Below are 20787 nucleotides of genomic sequence, written 5' to 3' on the forward strand. Positions count from 1 at the left end.
TGGATAACTCTACAGAAGGGAAAAATTTAAGGAACAGGAGCATCCTGGGAGTCCTGTAACTTCATATTCACCAGGGCCAAGCTCAAGATCTCACAGATGACAGAGGAGCTGCCCGGGCATTGGGGATTTTCAGACAGTCACAAAGTCCTGTGTTTGTTTCATTACTTCTCTTCAAGGCGGACATCACACTTACAGATGTGATGTAGACAAATGAAAAGGACTCCCCCCTCCCCCCCCAAAAAAAATCACACCACAAACACACTGCTGAGATAAGACACAAACATGAGCCCTCTAGCTTCAAAACCTGTGTTCCTTCTCCCATCCCAAGGCTCTGATGATATGAGTATCACCAACACATCAAAGAGAAAGGGCTAATTTCTCTTAATACATAGACCTCCTATAAAGAATTTTGGACCAACTAGTAATAGAAAAAAGGAGTACAAGGAATGGACAGTTGAAAGAAAAGGGAAACACAGGTAGAGCACCCAATCTCATCTATTATGAATGTTCATTTTTCTCCAATCAGACTGGCAATACCTAAAGTCAGATGACTCTATGAAGAGCAGCACTCTCTCATCCATCCATGGTGGGCAACTATAAATCGGTACAACATTTATAGAGGACAATCTGCAAAGGACTAACAAAATTACAAATATTCAGCAACCTTTTGACTCTGCGATTCCTACCCCCACCCCCGTTTTTTAAAGTAAGCTCTAGGGATCCCTGGGTGGCGCAGTGGTTTAGCGCCTGCCTTTGGCCCAGGGTGCGATCCTGGAGACTCGGGATCAAATCCCACATCAGGCTCCCGGTGCATGCAGCCTGCTTCTCCCTCTGCCTGTGTCTCTGCCTCTCTCTCTCTCTCTCTCTCTCTGTGACTATCATAAAAATAAAAATTAAAAAAAAATAAAAATAAAGTAAGCTCTACACCCAACATGGGACTTGAACTCTTAACCCAAAGATCAAAAGTCACATGTTACTCTATTGAGCCAGCCAGGTGCTCCTCTTGCAACTCTTTCTAGAAACTAATTCACTGCATTATTGCTAACAGCTAAAGTCTGGAAACACCAACATGGTCTTCAATAAGAAACTAGTTAGATTATGACACATCCATACTGTGGAATTCTTAGCCATTCAAAAAGTATTTGTGAGGCTCAGTGGTTGAGTGTCTGCCTTTGGCTCAGGTCATGATCCTGGGGTCCTGGGATCAAGTCCCGCATGGGGCTCCCTGCAGGGAGCCTGCTTCTCCCTCTGTGTCTGTGACTAAATGAATAAAATCTTAAAAAAAAAAAAAAGTGTTTGTGTATTCTAGGTATATTTCTAGAGAGGCCACTCTGAAAACAGAGTGGCTGGGGAGCAGTGGAGATTGAGAACATTGATTCTGACCTGTTACAGTACTTATTCAAACAAACCTACTCCATAATTCACCCTGTTAATTTTTATCTACATTAAAGGTTTGGTGGTTGTTTTTTTTTTTTTTAAGATTTTTAAAACCAATGCTGAGAACTAAGTTTTCACAAAAAAAAGCACCCAAAGGCAGTAATTTTATATAAACAAGTTTACTGGTGTAAATAATTAACTCAAACCCGTTATCTGTTGATTTGTGTGCACTACCCCACCCCAAGAATACCTTTTACCCCCACTTTAGTTGTATAAAAATCTTTCACTGGATCTTTATACAGGTCACGGCCAATATACTATATATTATATATATATACTATATATTATATACTATAAATTTCAGCCCTGTCTCATTAAATCAATTATTAATTCATATATTTCCCCAGTTTATTTCCATAATCTTATGGCTATCAAGTATCAGTTTCTTTCCTGTAGTAATACTCTCTATACCTATAATCACATCTTACTGAACACACATGGGCAATGTTACTAATGTTGATCACGGGCACTTTTGTTTTGAATTAAATGGAATACTTCCAGCATTTTTAAATAGTGACTCTTGTTTTGGGGGGTTTTAAGATTTTATTTATTCATTTGAAAGAGAAAGTATGAGCAGGGCGGAGGGGAGGGAGAAGCAGACTCCGCTGAGCCAGGAGTCTGACTTGCAGCTCGATCCCAGGACCTGGGTATCATGACCTGAGCTGAAGGTAGACTCTTAACTGACTGAGCCACCCTAGCACCTCAAGAGGAGGTTTTTAAACTATCCCCTGGCCCACCTGGATGGCTCAGTCGGTTAGGCATCCAATTTTTTATTTTGGCTCTGGTCGTGATCTCAGGGTCACAGGATCGAGCCCCATGTTCAGCTCCGTGCTCAGTACAATGTCTGCCTGGGATTCTCCCTCTCCCTCATGCCCAGCTTGCATGCATTATACCACAGGTGCACGCTTTCTAAATAAATAAAATCTTAAAAAAAAAAAAATAAATAAATCAATAGGGCAGCTCGGGTGGCTCAGCGGTTTAGCACTGCCTTCAGCCCAGGGCGTGATCCTGGAGACCTGGGATGAGTCCCATGTCGGGCTCCCTGCATGGAGCCCATTTCTCCCTCTGCCTGTGTCTCTGCCCCCCCTCCCTCTCTCTGTTTCTCATGAATAAATAAAATCCTTTAATAAATAAGTAAATAAATAAATATCCTCCAACATAGCCCTACCCCTTAAAGATCCAGTATTGCATGGAATCCTTACTTCTCCAGGTTAAGAATGGAAGCACAGGGGCACCTGGGTGGCTTAGTCGGTTAAGCATTCGCCTTTGGCTCAGATCATGATCTTAAGGTCCTGGGTTTGAGTTCACTGTGTAGGAGTCTGCGTTTCCCTTTCCCTCCCACTTGTTCTCTAATAAATACAAATCTGGAAGAAAAAAAAAAGGGGGAATGGCAGCACAATATTCCTCAAAATGGCAAGTTACCACATGACTCAGCAATTCCACTCTTAGGTGAGTATATATGAGAGAAATGAAAACATCATCCACACAAAAACTTATACACAAATGTTCTTAGCAGCATTAGTCAAAACACCCAAGACTGAAAACAAGCTAAAGGTCAACTGGTGAGCAGACTAAATTAAATGCATTATTCAAACAATGGAGTATTACTCGGGCATAAAAAGGAATGGAATAAGGACACAGGCTACAACATGGAGGGCAGTAAAAACACGATGCCAAACTAAAGAAGCCCTGTCACAAGGAGACCACACACTACAGGATTCCAGTGACAGGAAATGTCCCAAACAGGCGAATCTACAGAAACACAAAATAGACTGGTGGTTGCTTAGGGCTGGGGGGTTTTGAGAGAGGGCAGGGGAGTAGACAGTGACTCCCCATGGGTACAGGGTTTCTTTTTCGGGGAGTGACTATTTACTCTAGGATTCAGACACTGGTGCTAGCTAACACAACTCTGAAATGCTAAAAACCCCTGAACCGTACACTTGTAATGGGTGAACTGGTATGTGGATTATATCTCAATAAAGTTGTAAAAATAAAACTGTTGCACTGTAGCATAGTCTACATTGCACTTTCACACACTAGCAATTAAACATTAACTCATGTGTGCTTGAGGAGTTCCCAATTCCAAATACTTCATGCTTCATAATACGTGGGCTTATACAAAGACAAGTCACTGTCACAGAGCATAAACCTCTAATATTAATTTTGTTATTTCAAATCAACTCCTATGTAGTCTAATGTATGTTAATATTTCTCATCCCCTCTCCCAAGATGAGAACAAGAGTATTGTGTAGTTTTATTGCTCAGGTATACTTCAACGTGAAGAGGGCTACGAAATTTACATTCCCTATCACAGGTATTTCTCATTATAAAGCATCCAATTGTGCCACTATAGGAGGGAAACACGAAGGACAGAAACATACTGAGATTATGCAAGATTACGTATTACTTCCTGAAACACAGACAATCCACACAGATATCAAACCAGAGCTCCTCCCCTCTTGCAGACCCTGAGCAAAGGTTTCCCCTGCCCCCCACCGACCTGCACATCTTCTGTGAGAACTGGACCTAAGTCCACCTTCAGAAATTAATTTCATGGTAAAAAAAACTCCCTACAACTGTCATGTGCTAGCCTTATGAATTTTCTCTCTTGGGGCCACAATCAATTCCTCAAAACAGATGAAGACAGTCCTCCTAACTCTTCGTCTTGTCTACTTACTGTTTATATGATCTGGATATAACTCCCCTCACCATCCTCTCTTCCCAAAAACAGGCTCCTCTGTCACTACCCGTAAGCCTGCTGAGAATACAAGACTCAAACTTCAGCCAGGCTACCTCCTGAATGCAGGCAAACAAAGAGCTAATATTTATCATGGCTGCTTTAATCATAGGTATGTTTTGGCGAGGGAGGGGAAACTCTCCCAGCAGAAAATTAAACTAGCTGATGTGTACACAAGTGCTGTATGAACTATGGTACACTGCAGCAGTTTCTTAAAAACAGCTCTACAGAGATTATTGAGCAAAGGCCAGGGATGCTCCTGAACACTCTAATATGCAGAGAGGCCCCCTACAAGAGTGAAGAATAATATGGTCCAAATATCAATGGTACCAAGGTAGAAAAATGCTATACTGGAACGCCTGGGTGGCTCAGTGGCTCAGGTCATGATCCCAGAGTCCTGGGATCGAGTCCTGCATCAGGCTGCATGGAGCCTGCTTCTCCCTCTGCCTGTGTTTCTGCCTGTGTCTCTCATGAATAAATAAATACATCTTAAAAAAAAAAAAAAAAAGGAAAGAAAAACCCTGTACCCTGTACCAAGTTATCAATACTCAGGTCATGTTACTCTTCCTCATACTGTATACTTCTGCACTCTCATGCTTGTCCAACCACCTAAGCACACTTCCAGAACCCATAAAGAAAAATTCTCTGTAAATCTTTCAAGTCCTAATTCAAATACTACATACACTTCCTTCCAGAAGCCTTCTGAAAATTTCTCAGGCAACTCTAATCACAGCTTACTCTGTGTATTAATTTTTACCTTACATCCTTTATACCACTTACTTCTAGTGCCTCATACTGTTAACTATATACCCCTCCTTTCCCCACAAAGACTGAAGTCCTTAGGGACAGGCACACATTGCGTACACCAATGAATCACCATCGTACCAAACAGTCACTTCTAAATGTTTAGGTGACCCGAATCTATCCTCAATGTATCAAGCCGATTGCAAAAGTGGCTCTACTAATTCCTCCCAACCCTGTATAGATCTTTTTCGTTTGCAGTAGGACTTCGTAGCTCCTCCCATGAAGAAATGGAATCTTAGCTCTCCACCCCTACACTCTGCACTTGGTCATGTGACTTGCCTTAGCTAGTGGTCCAGTAGCAAGCCTGAGGCAAGCAGAGGCCTGAAAAGTGCTTGTGAATCAGGAGAGAGCTTGCTGCTAGAAAACTTCCATGGCCACTTTAGTTTGTCCCCCAGCACCCCGCCAAAGATTTTTATTTATTCATGAGAGAGGCAGAAACATAGGCTGATGGAGAAGCAGGCCTGCCACGCGGAGCATGATACAGGACTTGATCCCAGGACTCCAGAATCATGATCTGAGCCAAAGGCAGACACTCAACCACTGAGTCACCCAGGTATCCCTAAACAGCTTCTTATACAAATCCATAATGACTCCCCTTCGTAACAATTTCCTTTTAGGCCTTTTCTTTGCTTCTACAACTTTCCCGGAATCAATGTCCTGTTCACTTTTTTGGGATTACTCACCTATGTCCAGATCTGTGTCTAGCTCTCTGGTTCTACTTGCATTGTCCAAAGCTATTCCCCTGAATTAATTATAAACAATAGTGTAGCTATCTCACCAAATTTGACAACTTAACCCCCAAACCACACCCTGACCTCCTTGTTCAAAATCACTCACCTCTAAAATCAAACTGTTAGGGGGACCTGGGTGGCTCAGTGGTTGAGCATCTGCCTTTGGCTCGGGTTGTGATCCTGGGGTCCCTGGATCCAGTCTCACATCAGGCTCCCTGCAGGGAGCCTGCTTCTCCCTCTGCCTATGTCTCTGCCTCTTATGAATAAATAAATAAATCTTAAAAAATAAATAAAACTCTTACACAACCTCCATCCAATAATACCAGTCCTCACTCTTACCTACTAGCCCATGCTCCTGAGCCCCATCTCTTCTTTCCTTCCCTTTAGGCTTTATTCCTTTCTTCTAAGATTCACGAATTCAATTATTTGTGTATGAATATGAACTTTCCTACTGAGGGGAGAGGAGACAGGGAAGGAGACAGAGACAGACACCAACCTAAGACAAGTCCCTGCACATTAAGGTTTTCCTAACCTCAGCAGGGGCCCTTTGCACCTACTGCTTCGCAATACTTGCTTCCTGCCACCTCTTCATGGAGGAGAGTGACCACAAGGAAAGAGGTGCCTCTTCTTAGTAAACAACTGGTACTATCATTGCCTCCTCCCTGTGTGCAAACAGTGTTTCTTCCTCCTCACTATATGCCCAGCAGTCAATCTCTCCCCTAGATCTTGCCTCCTCCCCTCCTGCTTTTTCCCATTAGCACATCACCCAAGATCAGGATGAAAATGAGTAAGTGGAGGCGAGTGAGTGCCTCAGCAGGTTGTCTGCTTCTCCTCTTTCTGCACTTTCCCCTGCTAGTACTCTCTCAAATAAATAAAATCTTTAAGAAAAAGAAAAAAAATAAGTGGCTTTTAATCTTATCTTTCTCATTTCCTGCAAAATCAAGCTCCTGAAAATAAGTCTATACTTCTCAGCACTTCCTGAGCTTTCATTCAACTCGCCTTACCACCCCTGCACCTACTTGATAAAGCCATCAACTGTCATTCCCCTTACCCATCCCCAATCAACATTCCCTTATATCTTCAACTTAAATCTCTATTCCTAAAGGAATCCAACACTGCCAACCACTCCCTCTTTCCAGACCAGCTCTTCCCTTTGTTAGCATTCTCTCCTGGTTTCTTGCCTTCCTCACTACCAACTAATAGGCTCAGCCGCCTCATTCTGACTCAAACTCTCTACTTTCCCTAGGTGACCTTACTATGCCTGGTTTTAGCCGTCACAGATAAACAAGTGTCCCCCACTAGAATGTCCATTCCATAGGGGCCACGAAGTGGGCCACGGATTCCCCAGCTCTCAGACCAAAGCTCAGTCACTAGTTGGTTCTACAAAAATGTTTATTTGATGAAAAGAGAATATGTAATACAGTGTTTGCCCTGTGTATGGTGCTATTCTAAGTGCCGTGCACATGTTAACCTGTAGCTGCCTCTACTTACATGGCTCCCCAAACTCAGCACAACCACAATGGAATTCACTGCGTCGGTCATTCTTCCTCCCTCCTCTTGTCTCCAGCCATCCAACTCCCTCAAACCTGCTCTCACCATCCATCCTCATGTCCAGGTTCTCACCCCTTCAGGCTCCACCCCGTAACACTCTAATCTGTCTCCCTCCCTTCGCTTCATGGTCCTTCTTTTCTTTAAGACTTTTATTTACTCATGAGAGGCAGACACAGGCAGAGGGAGAAGCAGACTCCATGCAGGGAGCCCGATATGGGACCCGATCCCAGGTCTCTAGGATCAAGCCCTGGGCTGAAGGTGGCGCTAAACCGCTGAGCCACCACCCGGGCTGCCCTTCACGGTCCTTTCCAATTTCCAAATATTTTCAGGCCAAAAATCAGATTATGATCCTCTTCTGCTTACAATCTTTCCATGACCCTCCATAGTTTAAAAACTCAAGACTTCCCGAAGCCCTTTGTGAACTGGCCCCAACTCACCTCTGTGGACTCATTTGCTATTTCCTCAAATACACACCACTGCAGTACATTCTCCTCCTGCACACTCTGGAACTACACAGGTTATTCCCTCTGCCATGACATTCCTTCCTCCATGCTCTCCTCCTTCCAGCCTCACCGAGACCCAGCATTGCTTCTGTACCAAATATCCCGAAGTCCAGTGTGACTTTGATGTCCTATTACTCTATTACTGTTGTTATAGCCGTTGGAAATTTACCATATTGTTTTCCTTTCCTTAATAAATGAATCCCCTTCCAAAATTAAGTTTTATGGAACGCCTGAGTGGCTGAGCAGTTGAGCCTCTGCCTTTGGCTCAAGGGGTGATCCCGGAGTTCTGGGACTGAGTCCTGCATCGGGCTTCTGGCATGGAGCCTGCTTCTCCCTCTATGTTTCTGCCTCTCTCTGTCTCTCATGAGTAAATAAAATCTTAAGAAAAAATTAATCAAGTTTTTCTGCAGAACCTTCAAAGGGCAAAAAATAAGTAAAATGATAGCATACCCACCTACATTACTGTTAACATCATTAAATTGGGCAGCTCTATACCTGTGAGCATGGATTCAAAGCTAGGCTGTTTGGGCCCAGACAGCTAAGATATATGCTTACTACCTACTTACCCACCCATCCACCCAAATACCCAGCAACATACAGCCCTTAAAACAAATGATTTTTTAAAAAATGCTTCACAAGCAACAGAGCCAAACAAAAGCAAAGTTGTTTATTCACATCGTCCTCAACCAATAAACTGGGTTTTAGCTCTTCTATCAGATTAGTGATAAAAGCCAGAAGTAACTGAAGAATCTTTCCAAAAACAAAATAAAGGCAGTAAAAGAGAAATCCCAGTCCTGTAATGATAGAAGTCTTAACCCACAGACAACACATCATGCATCCTCTGCCCCCTCATGACCCATCCAGGCTTTCATTCCCCTCACGAGAAAAAGCTGATGGTAGGCAGCACTTGCATTTCAACTGAAGCAAAGTGCCTCTCTTAAAAATCAAGGAAAAAATGAAAATCATCTGCCATGTGAATTAAATGCTTTAAGCAAGAAACTACATTTGAGATTGCCAAATTTGAATGTGGAGAGATCTTGCTGATAACCTGATCATTTATGGCCAATACAGGGTAGTTTTAGGTCGTTAAGAAGCCATCTTCCTCTAAGATGGTAAATCTGGTAGGAACATAGACACAAGATTGACTGTTATGCTGACAAATGGTGAAGCTGGTTGTACGAAGACATATCCTACTGTTCGTCTCCAGAAATGTTTGAAATTTTTCAGATTAGTTCTAAGTAATCTACACCCAACGTGGGGCTTGAACTCATGACCTGATAAGAGATTCCCCCACGTTCTAGCACTTGAGCCAGGGAGGCCCTCAGTGTTTTCTTTTTAAAGGCAATCATTCCAACCACAAGAAAGCAACAAAAGGGAGATTTGCTGCTAGCAGTGAAGTTCTTACCTGCTTGACTTCACTTTTCTTCATGTAGTAAAAGTGGAATAGGTTATCCTTGAATTTAGAAGCGTGTTATACCTACTTGATTACATTTTCCACCTCACTGGAAAACCTCACAGTTTAAGAAAACTCACAGTTTTCCACCTCACAGTTTAAGAAAACTCAGTACCCACTGTGATTTCAAGAACCTTAAAAATTATGCTTAGCTCTTCCTTTCAAAAATTCCACTTCTGGGGATGCCTGAGTGTCTCAGCGGTTGAGCATCTGCCTTTGGCTCAGGGTGTGATCCTGGGATCCAGGATAGAGTCCCACATCGGGCTTCCTGCATGAAGCCTGCTTCTCCCTCTGCCTATGTCACTTCCTCTGTGTCTTTTGTGAATAAATAAATAAAATCTTTAAAAAAAAATTCCACTTTTGGGTCTCTGTCCTAATATATAAACTATGTTGGAGGGTACCTGGGTGGCTCAGTGGGTTAAACATCAGCCTTCATCAGGTAAGGAATCCCACATCAGGCTCCTTGCTTAGCAGGGAGCCTACCTCTCCCTCTCCCCCTGCCTGCAGCTCCCCCTGCTTGTGCTGTCAAATAAATAAGTAAAATCTTAAAAAAAATATATGTTGGAAGCTTTAGCCATAAAGATATTTATAGCAACATTACTTATAAATTCGGAAAGAACACAAATGTTAAATACAATTATGAAAAAATTAAATTATGACATACCCACAGAACTGTTAAGCCATTGAACATAATAACAGGAAAAAAAAAAAAAGATCCTTGAAAAAATGTCAAGGGAGAAGGCAAGGTACAAAAGCAAGCCTAAACACTACAGAAAAAGACACGAGGGAAATATACCTGCATGGGGAATAATTATGGTGATACCTGTCATTTTTTCCCAAATCTCCAAGCATCCAAAAGGCCAGACATGTTTGTTATCAGTAATCAGTCCCATTGATGACAGCCTTCCAAAGACCAGACTCCCTTAGAAAATGACAGCATCCCAAAATTCAAAATATTCTAGAATATTCTAAAAAAAAAAAGGAAAACGAAAAATAAGAGTGCCTGGCTGGCTCAGTCAGTAGAGCATGACTCTTGATCTCGACATTTTAAGTTTGAGCCTCACATTGAGTGTAGAGATAACTTTAAAAAATTTTTTTAAAAAAACAATCTTTTGGGCAGCCCAGGTGGCTCAGCGGTTTAGCACCGCCTTTGGCCCAGGGTGTGATCCTGGAGACCCAGGATCGAGTCCCATGCCAGGCTCCCTGCATGGAGCCTGCGTCTCCCTCTGCCTTGGTCTGTTCCTCTCTCTCTCCCTCTCTCTCTCTGTGTGTCTCCCATGAATAAATAAATAAAATCTTTAAAAAAATAAAATAATAACATAAAAACTATTTTTTCTGCGCTCCCACTAGCTTTTCCTTGCCTCAAGATGGTTGTTAAGCCTCTTATTCTCTCCTTACACTTCTAGATTGGGTCATTTTCAACTTAATATAAAAAATTTAGTGCCTCTATTAGAGATGTAGTTTAAGGATCCCTGGGTGGCGCAGCGGTTTGGCGCCTGCCTTCGGCCCAGGGCGTGATCCTGGAGACCCAGGATCGAATCCCATGTCGGGCTCCCGGTGCATGGAGCCTGCTTCTGCCTCTGCCTATGTCTCCTCCTCTCTCTCTCCCTCTGTGTGTGACTATCATAAATAAATAAAAATTAAAAAAAAAAAAGAGATGTAGTTTAAAAGACTCGATATAGGTCACATGTGAAGAATGGAGTATCATTTGAAAATAGCATCTATCCACCAGTCTACCCATATCAGGCAGGCCCTCACATAAAACTGTGCTGGCAGGAGTATGGGATTGGGATTATCTGCATGGCTATTGGCTACTATATCCATGTGGGGCCACCAGGGCAGAGACCTACTCACTTAATTCAGTCCAAAAAAAAAAAAAAGTTTAAGCTTATTTCCACATCCTTAAAGTACTGGCACCAGAAACCACTTTCCAGATCCAGGTTATTTAAATATGATAGGCTCAAGTGTTGTGTTAATAATTCCTTTCAAAAAGCTCAAGAAAAAAAGAAAAGAAAAAAAAAGCTCAAGAAAAATAGGGGCAGCCGGGTGGCTCAGCGGTTTAGCGCCACCTTCGGCTCAGGGCTCAGGATGTGATCCTGGAGACCCCGTCAGGCTCCCTGTATGGAGCCTGCTCCTCCCTCTGCCTGTGTCTCTACCTCTCTGCCTCTCTCATTAATAAATAAAATCTTTAAAAGAAAGGAGACAAAAAAAAAAAAAAAACCTCAAGAAATTTAAATGATCTATCTCCTCAAAACAAACCTGCATTTTTAAAAGCCCTCCTCTTGTTACCCTCTTACCCTTCCTTCTCTCTGCCACTGCAGCTGCTCTGCACATTCGGCTGTGGGGGAGGGAGGCTAAGGGAGTCCTCTTGAGCTGTCATTACTTGTGCAGCTGCCCACTGCTGTCACTGTCCTATTCCCAGCTCTGACGCCCCTGTCCTAGTAACAGAATTAAGAGGAAAAAGCTGACCTTACACCTGGGTCCTATTCAGTTTGGCTATCTCCCCCCAAAAGTAAGATCTTGCTCCAAAGATTAAGAGGATGAGACCGAGGAGTTTATCTGGAAATTTACTTTCTAAATCTCATGTTAAATGATCTACATATGTGAGAACACTCTCATTCCCTTTTACCTACTTGCAACCCAGCTATGCAGCACAGTATTCAACTCAGGTAAAGAAAAATCTCCCTCTATAGGACACAACTTTATAGGTGAAATGCTGCTAACAATTTAGCTTGAACTTCACTAGTTTAGAAAGGAAGAAAAAAAAGAAGCCATGCAAAGTCCTTAAGACTTATTTTTATTGTTGCTGTAAAATCACGGAATCAAACCGATTCTTTAACCATTTATCTTAAAATTGAAGCTCTCTTGGGAACGTCTATTGATCACTTTTCATGGAACTGGTTTAAATGAGTAAAATCAAAATTCAAGGATCTCTGTGTGATGATATGGTGGTAATGAACCAAAATCGTATTTGATACCTAAAAAGGAATTTGAGGAAGACAACAGGAAAATGATTATGAAAGGAAAGGTAGCTGATACTGGTAGCCTTTACAACCTACAAAGACAAGCTGAGCCTCCCATGATTACAGTCATAAATATATGCTCAAATGCTAAAAAAACAACTTAGAAAATAAGGACAAAAGAGGGGCGCCTGGCTCATTCAATAGGACATGCAACTCTTGATCTTGGGGTCATGAGGTCAAGCCCCATGCTAGGCAGAGTTTAATTAAAAAAGACAAAAAACTGGTTTATGTGTTTGACTAGTAAATCTATAAAATGCTCTGTGCTTTTCTTCCACATCCCATGGAATCTGAGAGCAATACAGTAATAACCAGATGCCTTGCGCCAGGTAAGAAGAGTGAAGGCTGGTGATAATGGCAGTAAGAAGCTCTTGGAAGCCTCAGAAGCCCCCAATGTTGTATATATAATATCATACACAGGGTATTCCCATCAGTTTAGCATCCCGTTCTTGAACAGCTCACCCTCTCCATGCTGTACAGTGTTCATTAGGGAACCGCTGCCACAGCAGGGAAAGCATTTATAACGAAGTCAGCATTGGGATGGAAAATGAGTCATAGTAATAACCCAGCAAAATTTCCATAATCTCCAATAGTTAATAGTTTGTTCTGATTTCAGATAAATTCTTATTTACTTGGGGGAACATCATACGGTTCTTAAACTCTGTAACTTCTTGAAGAGAAATATAAACCTAGCTAAAATAAGTCTTTTTTCAATTTATGCTGAAAAGGTTCAGATGTCAGAAAACAAAGACAAAAGGATGCCAACTACCATTGGCTGTGAGCTACTGTGATTACTTCACTATTGACACATTCCTGAATCAGTAGTCTTGAAATCCAGCCAGCTACAGCCAAACCATCATCCCTTTTTAGAAATATCATTTTCTCATTTTTTTAACTAGAGATAATGGTTGCGCAACATTGTGAACGTGCTAAATTTTACTGAATTGTACACTTGAAAACGATTAGTTTAATACTATGTGACTTTTACCTTGATAAAAACAAAATCATTTTCTCTGCTTTTTAATAATTTAGAATTTGGCTTAATAAGGCTTCCCGCAGGTGCTAGGGAATGAAATTCTCCCCGTGGTTTGCTGTTAACCCAAAGCTCTGTAACAAGGATACACATTTAGCAGTACCTTTTTTATCTTGATACAATTCAAGAGTTTTTTTTTAATTAGAAAAAGCAATTGTCATTGCAGTTATTGCAAAGACTACGACATAAAAAGCCAACTGTTATCTGTATTCTTTCCACCCCAAAGAACAGAACAATTGAAACCACATGACTCAGAATAATGGCTGGCAGAATTCCACCTCTGAAGTCTGCAGAGGTGTCACTACTCCATTAGCGATAATGGCTATTGATCTAGCCTCCTGGAAGGGCTAGGATGAAAAACAGAGTATTTAAGATATTAAGAATTGTAGACCATATGGATTCCAAGAAGACTCTTCTATATAATTAAGGTAGCCTTTTCCAACCAGTGCCCCCCAATCCAGTCACTTCAACAAGATGAGTAGCCCAGAGATCTTTCCTCCCTCCTGAGGCAAGTACCAGTAGCCTATTTAGAATATTAACTTCTGGAGAGGCTATTAGAATCCAAAGGACAAGACAGAACTGTCTAACAAGAAACATCTAGGTGTTCCCTTAAATGGCAGACTACAGGTTTCTCTTAAAAAACTAAACTTCTGAGGTGCGTAACTGGTTCAGCTGGAAGAACATGTGACTCTTGGTCTCCAGGTCGTTAGTTCAAGCCCCAAACTGGGTATAGAGATTACTAAAAAAAAAATATTAAAAAATTAGCTTAAAACAAAATGCCAGTAAACTTCCCCTTTTCTTCTTCAAAACACTGCCAACTGTTCCCATCCTTGGTCACCCACACACAACTACCACTCTGCACAGGTACCAACAGTATTATTACTAGGATAATTTCATTAAGTGCAAATTTAATCCCCCTGTCATCAGAATGACTTCAGCCTTAGAAGAGTGCTCCTTGGGTGACAGGACCCAGTAATTTCTTTGTATCTTCCTGTATTTTCCCAATTCCCCAAAGATGAGATGACTTTTATAAACGGGGCAAGAAACAAAGTTTTCTAAATAGTTACTATTTTTGAGCACCTACTACATCCCTTACTTAATCCTCACAAGTATTTCAAGTAGATATTGACCTATTTTACAGATGAGGAAAATGAGGGTCAGAGATAAGCATACCTCCTCAGTCACAGTAAACAGGTTTGAAAAAAGATCTCCTTTATTTTACACTGTTCTTTCCTCCATACTCTGACAAGAAGCAGAAGCATAAATATGTGAAAAAAGAACTTTTCCAAGTCTCAATGTAAACGAATCTTCACTCATTAACATTACTGAAAATGACCCAGTAGGAAATCATAATTTTTAAAGGTTTTTATTATGACCTGCCAAGTTAAAAATCTGCAATAAACCCAAGTATACAGCAGCCTACCCAGCACTATGATCAGAAAACATATTGTTTAGAATTTCTATTTTTATTCCATTATTGTCCAATTTTAACAGAGACACATGTTTTAAAATACAAATATACTTTTGTGAGTAAACTAGAAACTGGAAAATGAATAGGCATTATCTAGAGGTCACTGATTTTCATGCCTAAAGGTAAATGAAATTCTTATTTTTTGGACCAACTCTTATCTGGTGGATAAGAGTGAAACGCTCAATTCCACCTGCTTATCTGCTAATTTCTGCATTACCTTGGACAAATGCCATTTGCATACTCCCTACCAGCCCTTAGGTGCATTGCAGCCTCTGTGTCATTGTGTGTGACATCACTGGGTTGCTATGGATATAGGTGCGAGGTCACTCACTTTCCTGTGAAACTAGAAACATGGAAAAATTAGAAGCGTCTAAATAGCATGAACTAAACATATTTATAATACTGCTATCTCTTAAAAGTACAACTTATCATTTGAGCTTTAAAATGTTTTAAATTTTAAATCTGTGGCAATACATTAATACAGCAATACTCCCAATTTCAGAATCAAGGCTCTTCCTAAACAATAAAAATCTTTTTTGTTAAGGTAGTTGGCTTAAATAAAGCATCAGCATTGTTATGTATTTTTTATGAAATAGCAAAGTTATTCAAGGATTAATCTGTGATACCTACATTGCTTCATTATAAAGATTTAACATGCAGGAAGATACACTCCTGAATCCACTTCACACTGGAGATGCATTTTCAAAATCTTTGTTACATAATGCAGAAGTTAAATGTTAAGGCAGTGAGAGACCTAAATCATTCATTAGATAATTTATATGTTTCATTTAATAATACTCAATATTTGCCCCCTCCTCTAATATCAAACTCCTTGATAGCCCATTAGATAAATGTACTGTTACTGACAAAATGGTGCAATACAGGCAGGAATCTGCATCCCAGACAAAAATGCGACAACTGGCGATCAGCATTCCCTTTTCATCAGCATGAGGATGCACTAGTTTTTATTTTAAAAAGCCTCACACTTATCTAAAACAAATTATTAAAAAGACTTTTTCTCCTTTAAAATAACTCCTCCCAGCCTCCACCCAGTCTAGGCTCTCTGCAATATGACAAATGCAGAATCTTCTAGAATGACTTGATACTGCCTCCCACCACTGCTTTGTTTGCAATATCAGATCAGAAAGAATATTTTTTCAACTTATAGGAATTTCAACAGATGTGTGCCGATATTCAAAGAAACAGCATGTGTCACAAATTGTACCAGTCAGCTAAACGTATAACCTTTATTTTAAAGACAATACCTACCCTTTTTAATACAAAAAGCATCAGGAAAAAATGGAGAGGACATGCTGAGAACAATCAATGAAAATGCCAGCAAGACATACATTCCCCTTACCTAAAAGCAAGAAGACTTGCTTTGGGGTATGGAGAAAGAGGAGCCTTTTGTTAAGAAAAACGTGAGAGCAGCAAGGAGGTTTCGGTTTTGCTCCATTGAGCCCAGGGTTTCAGGAAAGTCTACATTTTTCCTGGTTAGGTTCTAAAGGATCCATCAGGAGAGGCAATAGGGAAGATTTGGGGGGGGCGAGGGGGGGAAGTATTAGAAAACCAGGAGACCTGATAAGTGAATGGGAAAGGCGCCGCCCAGACACCAGGGAGAGAAAGAGGAACCGCATCCATGCGGTCCCCCGCCCCCACGCCCAGGCTGGGAGGAGGGGAAGTGGGGCACAAAGGATGTTCACGGCCCCCGCTCAGGTCCCCAGCGGACCCGGAGACTCGGGGCCAGAGCCCCCACTCCCGAGACCAGCCCTGCATGATCCCGCCCCAGCCCGAGCCCGGGGAGGGTCGAGGCAGCGCCGCCGGCCCTGGGGGAGCTCGGGGAGAGTCCGCGTCACAGCCCGGGTCCCTTTCGCTGTCGGGGCCCTCCCCAGCTCCCCGCCGGGGGGGTGGGGGAGGGGCGGCCAACGCCGCAGTCGCGACTGGCGACTAGTCCCCGGGCCGTCCACGCGAAGGCCCGCGTCTGCGAAGGGGCTGGGGCGAGGCGGGGGGAGGGGAGGAGAGACTCACGTTCTTCATGGCCGCGGCCATGTCGTCGTAGCGCTCCGCCTGCTCGGCCAGCCGGGCTTTCTGCACCAGTTGCTCGCGGTCCACCATCTTCGCGGGCTGTAGGTCGGGCCGGGTGAGGAGATCGGGGCGGCCTGAAGGGCTCGGAGGGCGGCTGCGGCGCGGCTGGAGCCCGTGTGCCGGAGGGACCGACCCACGAAGCGAGCAGCTGAGGTGGCGGTGGCGGCGGCGGCGGCGCGGAGGCTGCGGACAGAGCTGCGACCGCGGGACCGGGCGCGAGGCGGCTGCGGCTGCTGTGCGTGCCGCGGACGGACAACCCCCTGCGGCCCCGCCCACGCCGCGTGACGCAACATGCCCCGCCCGCCCGCCCGCGCACCCCGCCCCGGCCCCGCCCCGGCCCTTCCGCTTCTCGGGCTTCCCCTCCCCAACTCCGGTCGCCGCAGCTTTCTGGGCGTCTCCCTCCTTCCCGCTGCCTCCTGCCAGTGCTCCCCGTTCTTCCCTTCACCCCGCTTCCTGCGCCCCAGCTTCTCCAGACTACCCCTCCACCGCCCCCCTCGCATCTACGCCCTGTCAGCCCCCCCACCACGTGGGCCCCTGGGAGTTGTAGTTTATCCAGCAGGGGGGTGATACGTTGGAAAGATCAAGGACAAAGGGGCAGTCAGGACTACATCTCCCAGTGGTCTTAGCGCATGAGCTGTGGAGAAAGGGAGGGTTCTAATTCCGCGGCCACTGGGGACCCCTGGCGGGGACTGAGGCTGCATCAGTCCAAGCGAGTGCTGATTCACGGCCCCGCCCCATATTCTCTGGGAAATTACGAGGGGAGGGGGCCTCAGGACCTCAGCCCTGGCCCCTACCTGTCTGTGAGATAAAGCAGCAGCTGGCCAAGGAGGGACAGGGGAGACACAAACTTGCCAGGGTAGTGCCCGCCCGCAGGATGGATTGAATTAAGGAGCTTAATATGGGGTGCTAAACTGTCACCCTCCCCCACAAGGTTCTATTTCCTAGTACCCAGTTTAAGGTTCTTGGACCCAAAGAGGTGAAAACATGAACAAATACTGGCCCGGCATACGAGTTAATTTACAGAAAGGATGCAGCTGTCTGCAGGCTGATCCCTGGGGAGCTCCTTTTTCCTCTCCAGGGTGGAGTGTCAAAGATTCAATTCTATTGCCAAGAGCCTACTGTATGCTGAACATGAGGTTGTATCACTGAGGGTTGACCAACCCTTTTCTCCCCATCTAGGACACACACACTGAGGTCAGGCTGACAAATTCTTGCTCATGTGCTTCTCTTTTTGCACATTCCATGTAGCTCACACGCCCATAGTTTTGATTGTATATTTTATTTGCTTAATTTTTTTTCAGCAATTATCTGTTGAGCACCTACTGTGTTCCAAGCACTGTTCTAAGCAATGGGGGAGAGCAAGGAACAAAATAAAAAAATCGCTACCCCCCAAAATAGGTAAGATAAAAGATAAATATATGGAGTATGTTAGGAAGTGATAAGGAGTTCAAAAAAAAAAAAAATACAGGGTAAGAAGTGTTGTGTTGTGAGAATCTAGAACGAAGGAGTCTCTGTGGGAATATTCCAGGCTCTGTGCTAGATGGTAGAAGAACAGGGCATGGAACCCTGCCCTCAAGGAATTTATTTATTTATTTATTTATTTATTTATTTATTTATTTATTTATTTATTTATTCATGATAGACACAGAGAGAGAGAGAGAGAGGCAGAGACACAGGAGGAGGGAGAAGCAGGCTCCATGCCAGGAGCCCAACATGGGACTCGATGCCGGGACTCCAGGATCGCGCCCTGGGCCAAAGGCAGGCGCTAAACCACTGAGCCACCCAGGGATCCCCCTTCAAGGAATTTAGAATGTTTTAAGTGCTGTTAAATTTTGTTTGTTAATTCTTTCAGGCTAGATACAAAGAGGTTCTGAAAAGCTTCTCTGGGAAGGTTGGTTACACTTCCAACCCAGCTCTTAAAGGATGTGTAGCATTTAAGAGCATGAACGGGGCACAGGCCCAGAATTCGGAAGGTAGGTTTCTCCCTGATATAGTTATCCTCAGGCAAAGAATTCAGAGTCTTTGTTGTCTTAAATGATGGGTAGTGGGATTGCGGATGGAGCCAGGAGCCAGAACAGGAGGACCCCTGAATGACAGTTAAGGGAGTGAAGTCTTTCTCCTGAAATAAATAGGAAGCCCGAGGAGAGATTGTTATGAGGGCAGAAAATGATGAGATTTGTATTTTGTTGGCATCATCACGGCCTCCTTGGAGCTTAGCACAGTACCAGGCACACAGTAAATCTGTAGAACATACCAAATAAAGAAATGAATTATTGAATTCATGCACATATAGGGAGACTGCTCTGGCAGAGGTGGAGGAGATAGACTTAGTGAGGAGAGGGTCTAGGGAGGAAATAGCTCTTTCTACCATGGACATGGGATCTAGACCCTCTTCTCTTACCACAACACCCGGCAAAATGCAATCCTGCTTGTGAATAAACCCTCCCACTTCCTTCTGTCTCTTACATGAGTGTTCGCCAAGTCATTCCTCTTCCTTTCTCTTCCTCCCTGCATGCAGGGCAGGCCTGAACAATTCCGGCCTGGGTGTCACAGGTCCGTGGCAATGAGCCCTCATAGCCAACCCTCCTTGTCCTCCTGTGCATTGAATGTGTCAATGATTCAGGCCCCAGATGCAAAATCTTGGAAACTTCCTGAGACATTTCAGGCTGCCTCTCTGACCTCTCCACCTGAGTTCCTTCCTCCACAGTCCAATGTCCATTAAAATAATAATAATCATTTTTAAAATCCAGGCCAAATCTGTTTGGGAAAAGTAAAGCAGATACAAAGAAAAGGATGTTGCAAAGGCAAAGAGGAATGACATCTGCAGTCTCAACATCAAAGCTTCCCTCCAATGTTGCAGGGGAGATCTGGCCCTGCCCTCCTTTCCGTTTTGATTTTTTTAAGACTTTAAGCTTAAAGCTGCAGCAGCCCAGCAGCCCCTGGCTGTTTAGAGGGCAGCTTCAGAGGCGCGGCGTTGTTATACAGAGCAAATGGCTTAATATTCTGGCTTCTTTCTCCACTGCCTGGTACTGTTGAAAAAAGCCTGGAGCAGGAAGGTGGAAAATTAAAATTCTGGCTTCTGCCTGGCCCCCAGCTCTGTGTGCAAAGCTTGTCCCTTCTCAGGGTTTTAATTTCCCCAACTTTGAAGTGAGAAATCAAACAAAATAAGCACCATGTCCTCCCTCCCCCCCAGCTGTGACAACTCATAGTTCTAGATTCAGCGTGTTCCTCTCCTTTAGCGGTGAAAACAGAGAATCTGTACCTGCAGAACTGGGAGATGATTCAGTCCCAAGAGTTGAGAGGCTCAGAATCACCCCTGTTTTTGAGACCAGGAAGCCGAGACACAGTGAGACGGTGTGACCAGCCAAAGTTCACACACCAGTGACTAAGAGCCCTGAATTCAAACCTGGGCAGATCTTCCAGACTCCCAACAGCAAGGGCACCCTTCTCTACCCAGGCTGTCAGGATCTACCCTTTGGCATCTGCTTGGGAAAGGAGACCCTTGCCTCTGATGATGGGCCTGATACAAGGGCACTGGGCAGGCACGCTGTATAGCTAACCCTCTGCCCCATCTCCAGTACAAGAGGACATGACCTTTAGATGCATGCTCTCTGGCTGAGCTGGCGGACAAGCAGGCCAGCCAGAGACATTAGTGTCCTGCTGTTTCTGTGCAGTCATAAATCACTGCAGCCCCATCCCCTGGCTCCTGGCTTCCTCCTGTGGCTAGAAAGCTCCCTGATTGGAGGGGAGGCAGCAGCAGGAACAACAGCAGCAACATTTTCTGAAGCAGGCAATACTCTCACCCTGTCCTCTGGGAACACTTTCCTGTCACTTTCCTAGCCAGCTGGGCTGTGGTAGGGGCAGAGCACATTACAGGTTCAGAGGCAAAGGACAACAGGGAAATCTTGGTGGGTTGCCCACCTTCCAAGGAGAGTGGGGCAGTGAAGGAAGTCTATACTAGG

The 20787-nt window shown here is 43.9% G+C and overlaps 1 protein-coding gene and 1 long non-coding RNA gene across 2 annotated transcripts in view; both read right to left on the reverse strand.

Annotated features, from left to right (window-relative positions):
* YWHAG (tyrosine 3-monooxygenase/tryptophan 5-monooxygenase activation protein gamma) overlaps nt 1-17101 on the reverse strand; it is a 28429-nt gene extending 11328 nt beyond the window's left edge. Inside the window, exon 1 of the mRNA XM_041748608.1 lies at nt 16769-17101. Within this exon, the coding sequence (XP_041604542.1) occupies nt 16769-16855 (87 nt within the window). The 5' untranslated portion in view covers nt 16856-17101. The remainder of the gene's footprint in view (nt 1-16768) is intronic.
* Nucleotides 17102-18937: 1836 nt separating this feature from the next.
* LOC121486708 lies at nt 18938-20199 on the reverse strand. The gene is made up of 3 exons (XR_005986715.1): nt 20088-20199; nt 19292-19582; nt 18938-19066 (listed from the first exon to the last, which is right to left on the reverse strand). It is a non-coding gene; the product is annotated as an uncharacterized LOC121486708 (long non-coding RNA).
* Nucleotides 20200-20787: the final 588 nt, after the last annotated feature.

The sequence above is a fragment of the Vulpes lagopus genome, chromosome 3 (genome assembly GCF_018345385.1).
Source record: "Vulpes lagopus strain Blue_001 chromosome 3, ASM1834538v1, whole genome shotgun sequence".
NCBI lineage: Eukaryota > Metazoa > Chordata > Mammalia > Carnivora > Canidae > Vulpes > Vulpes lagopus.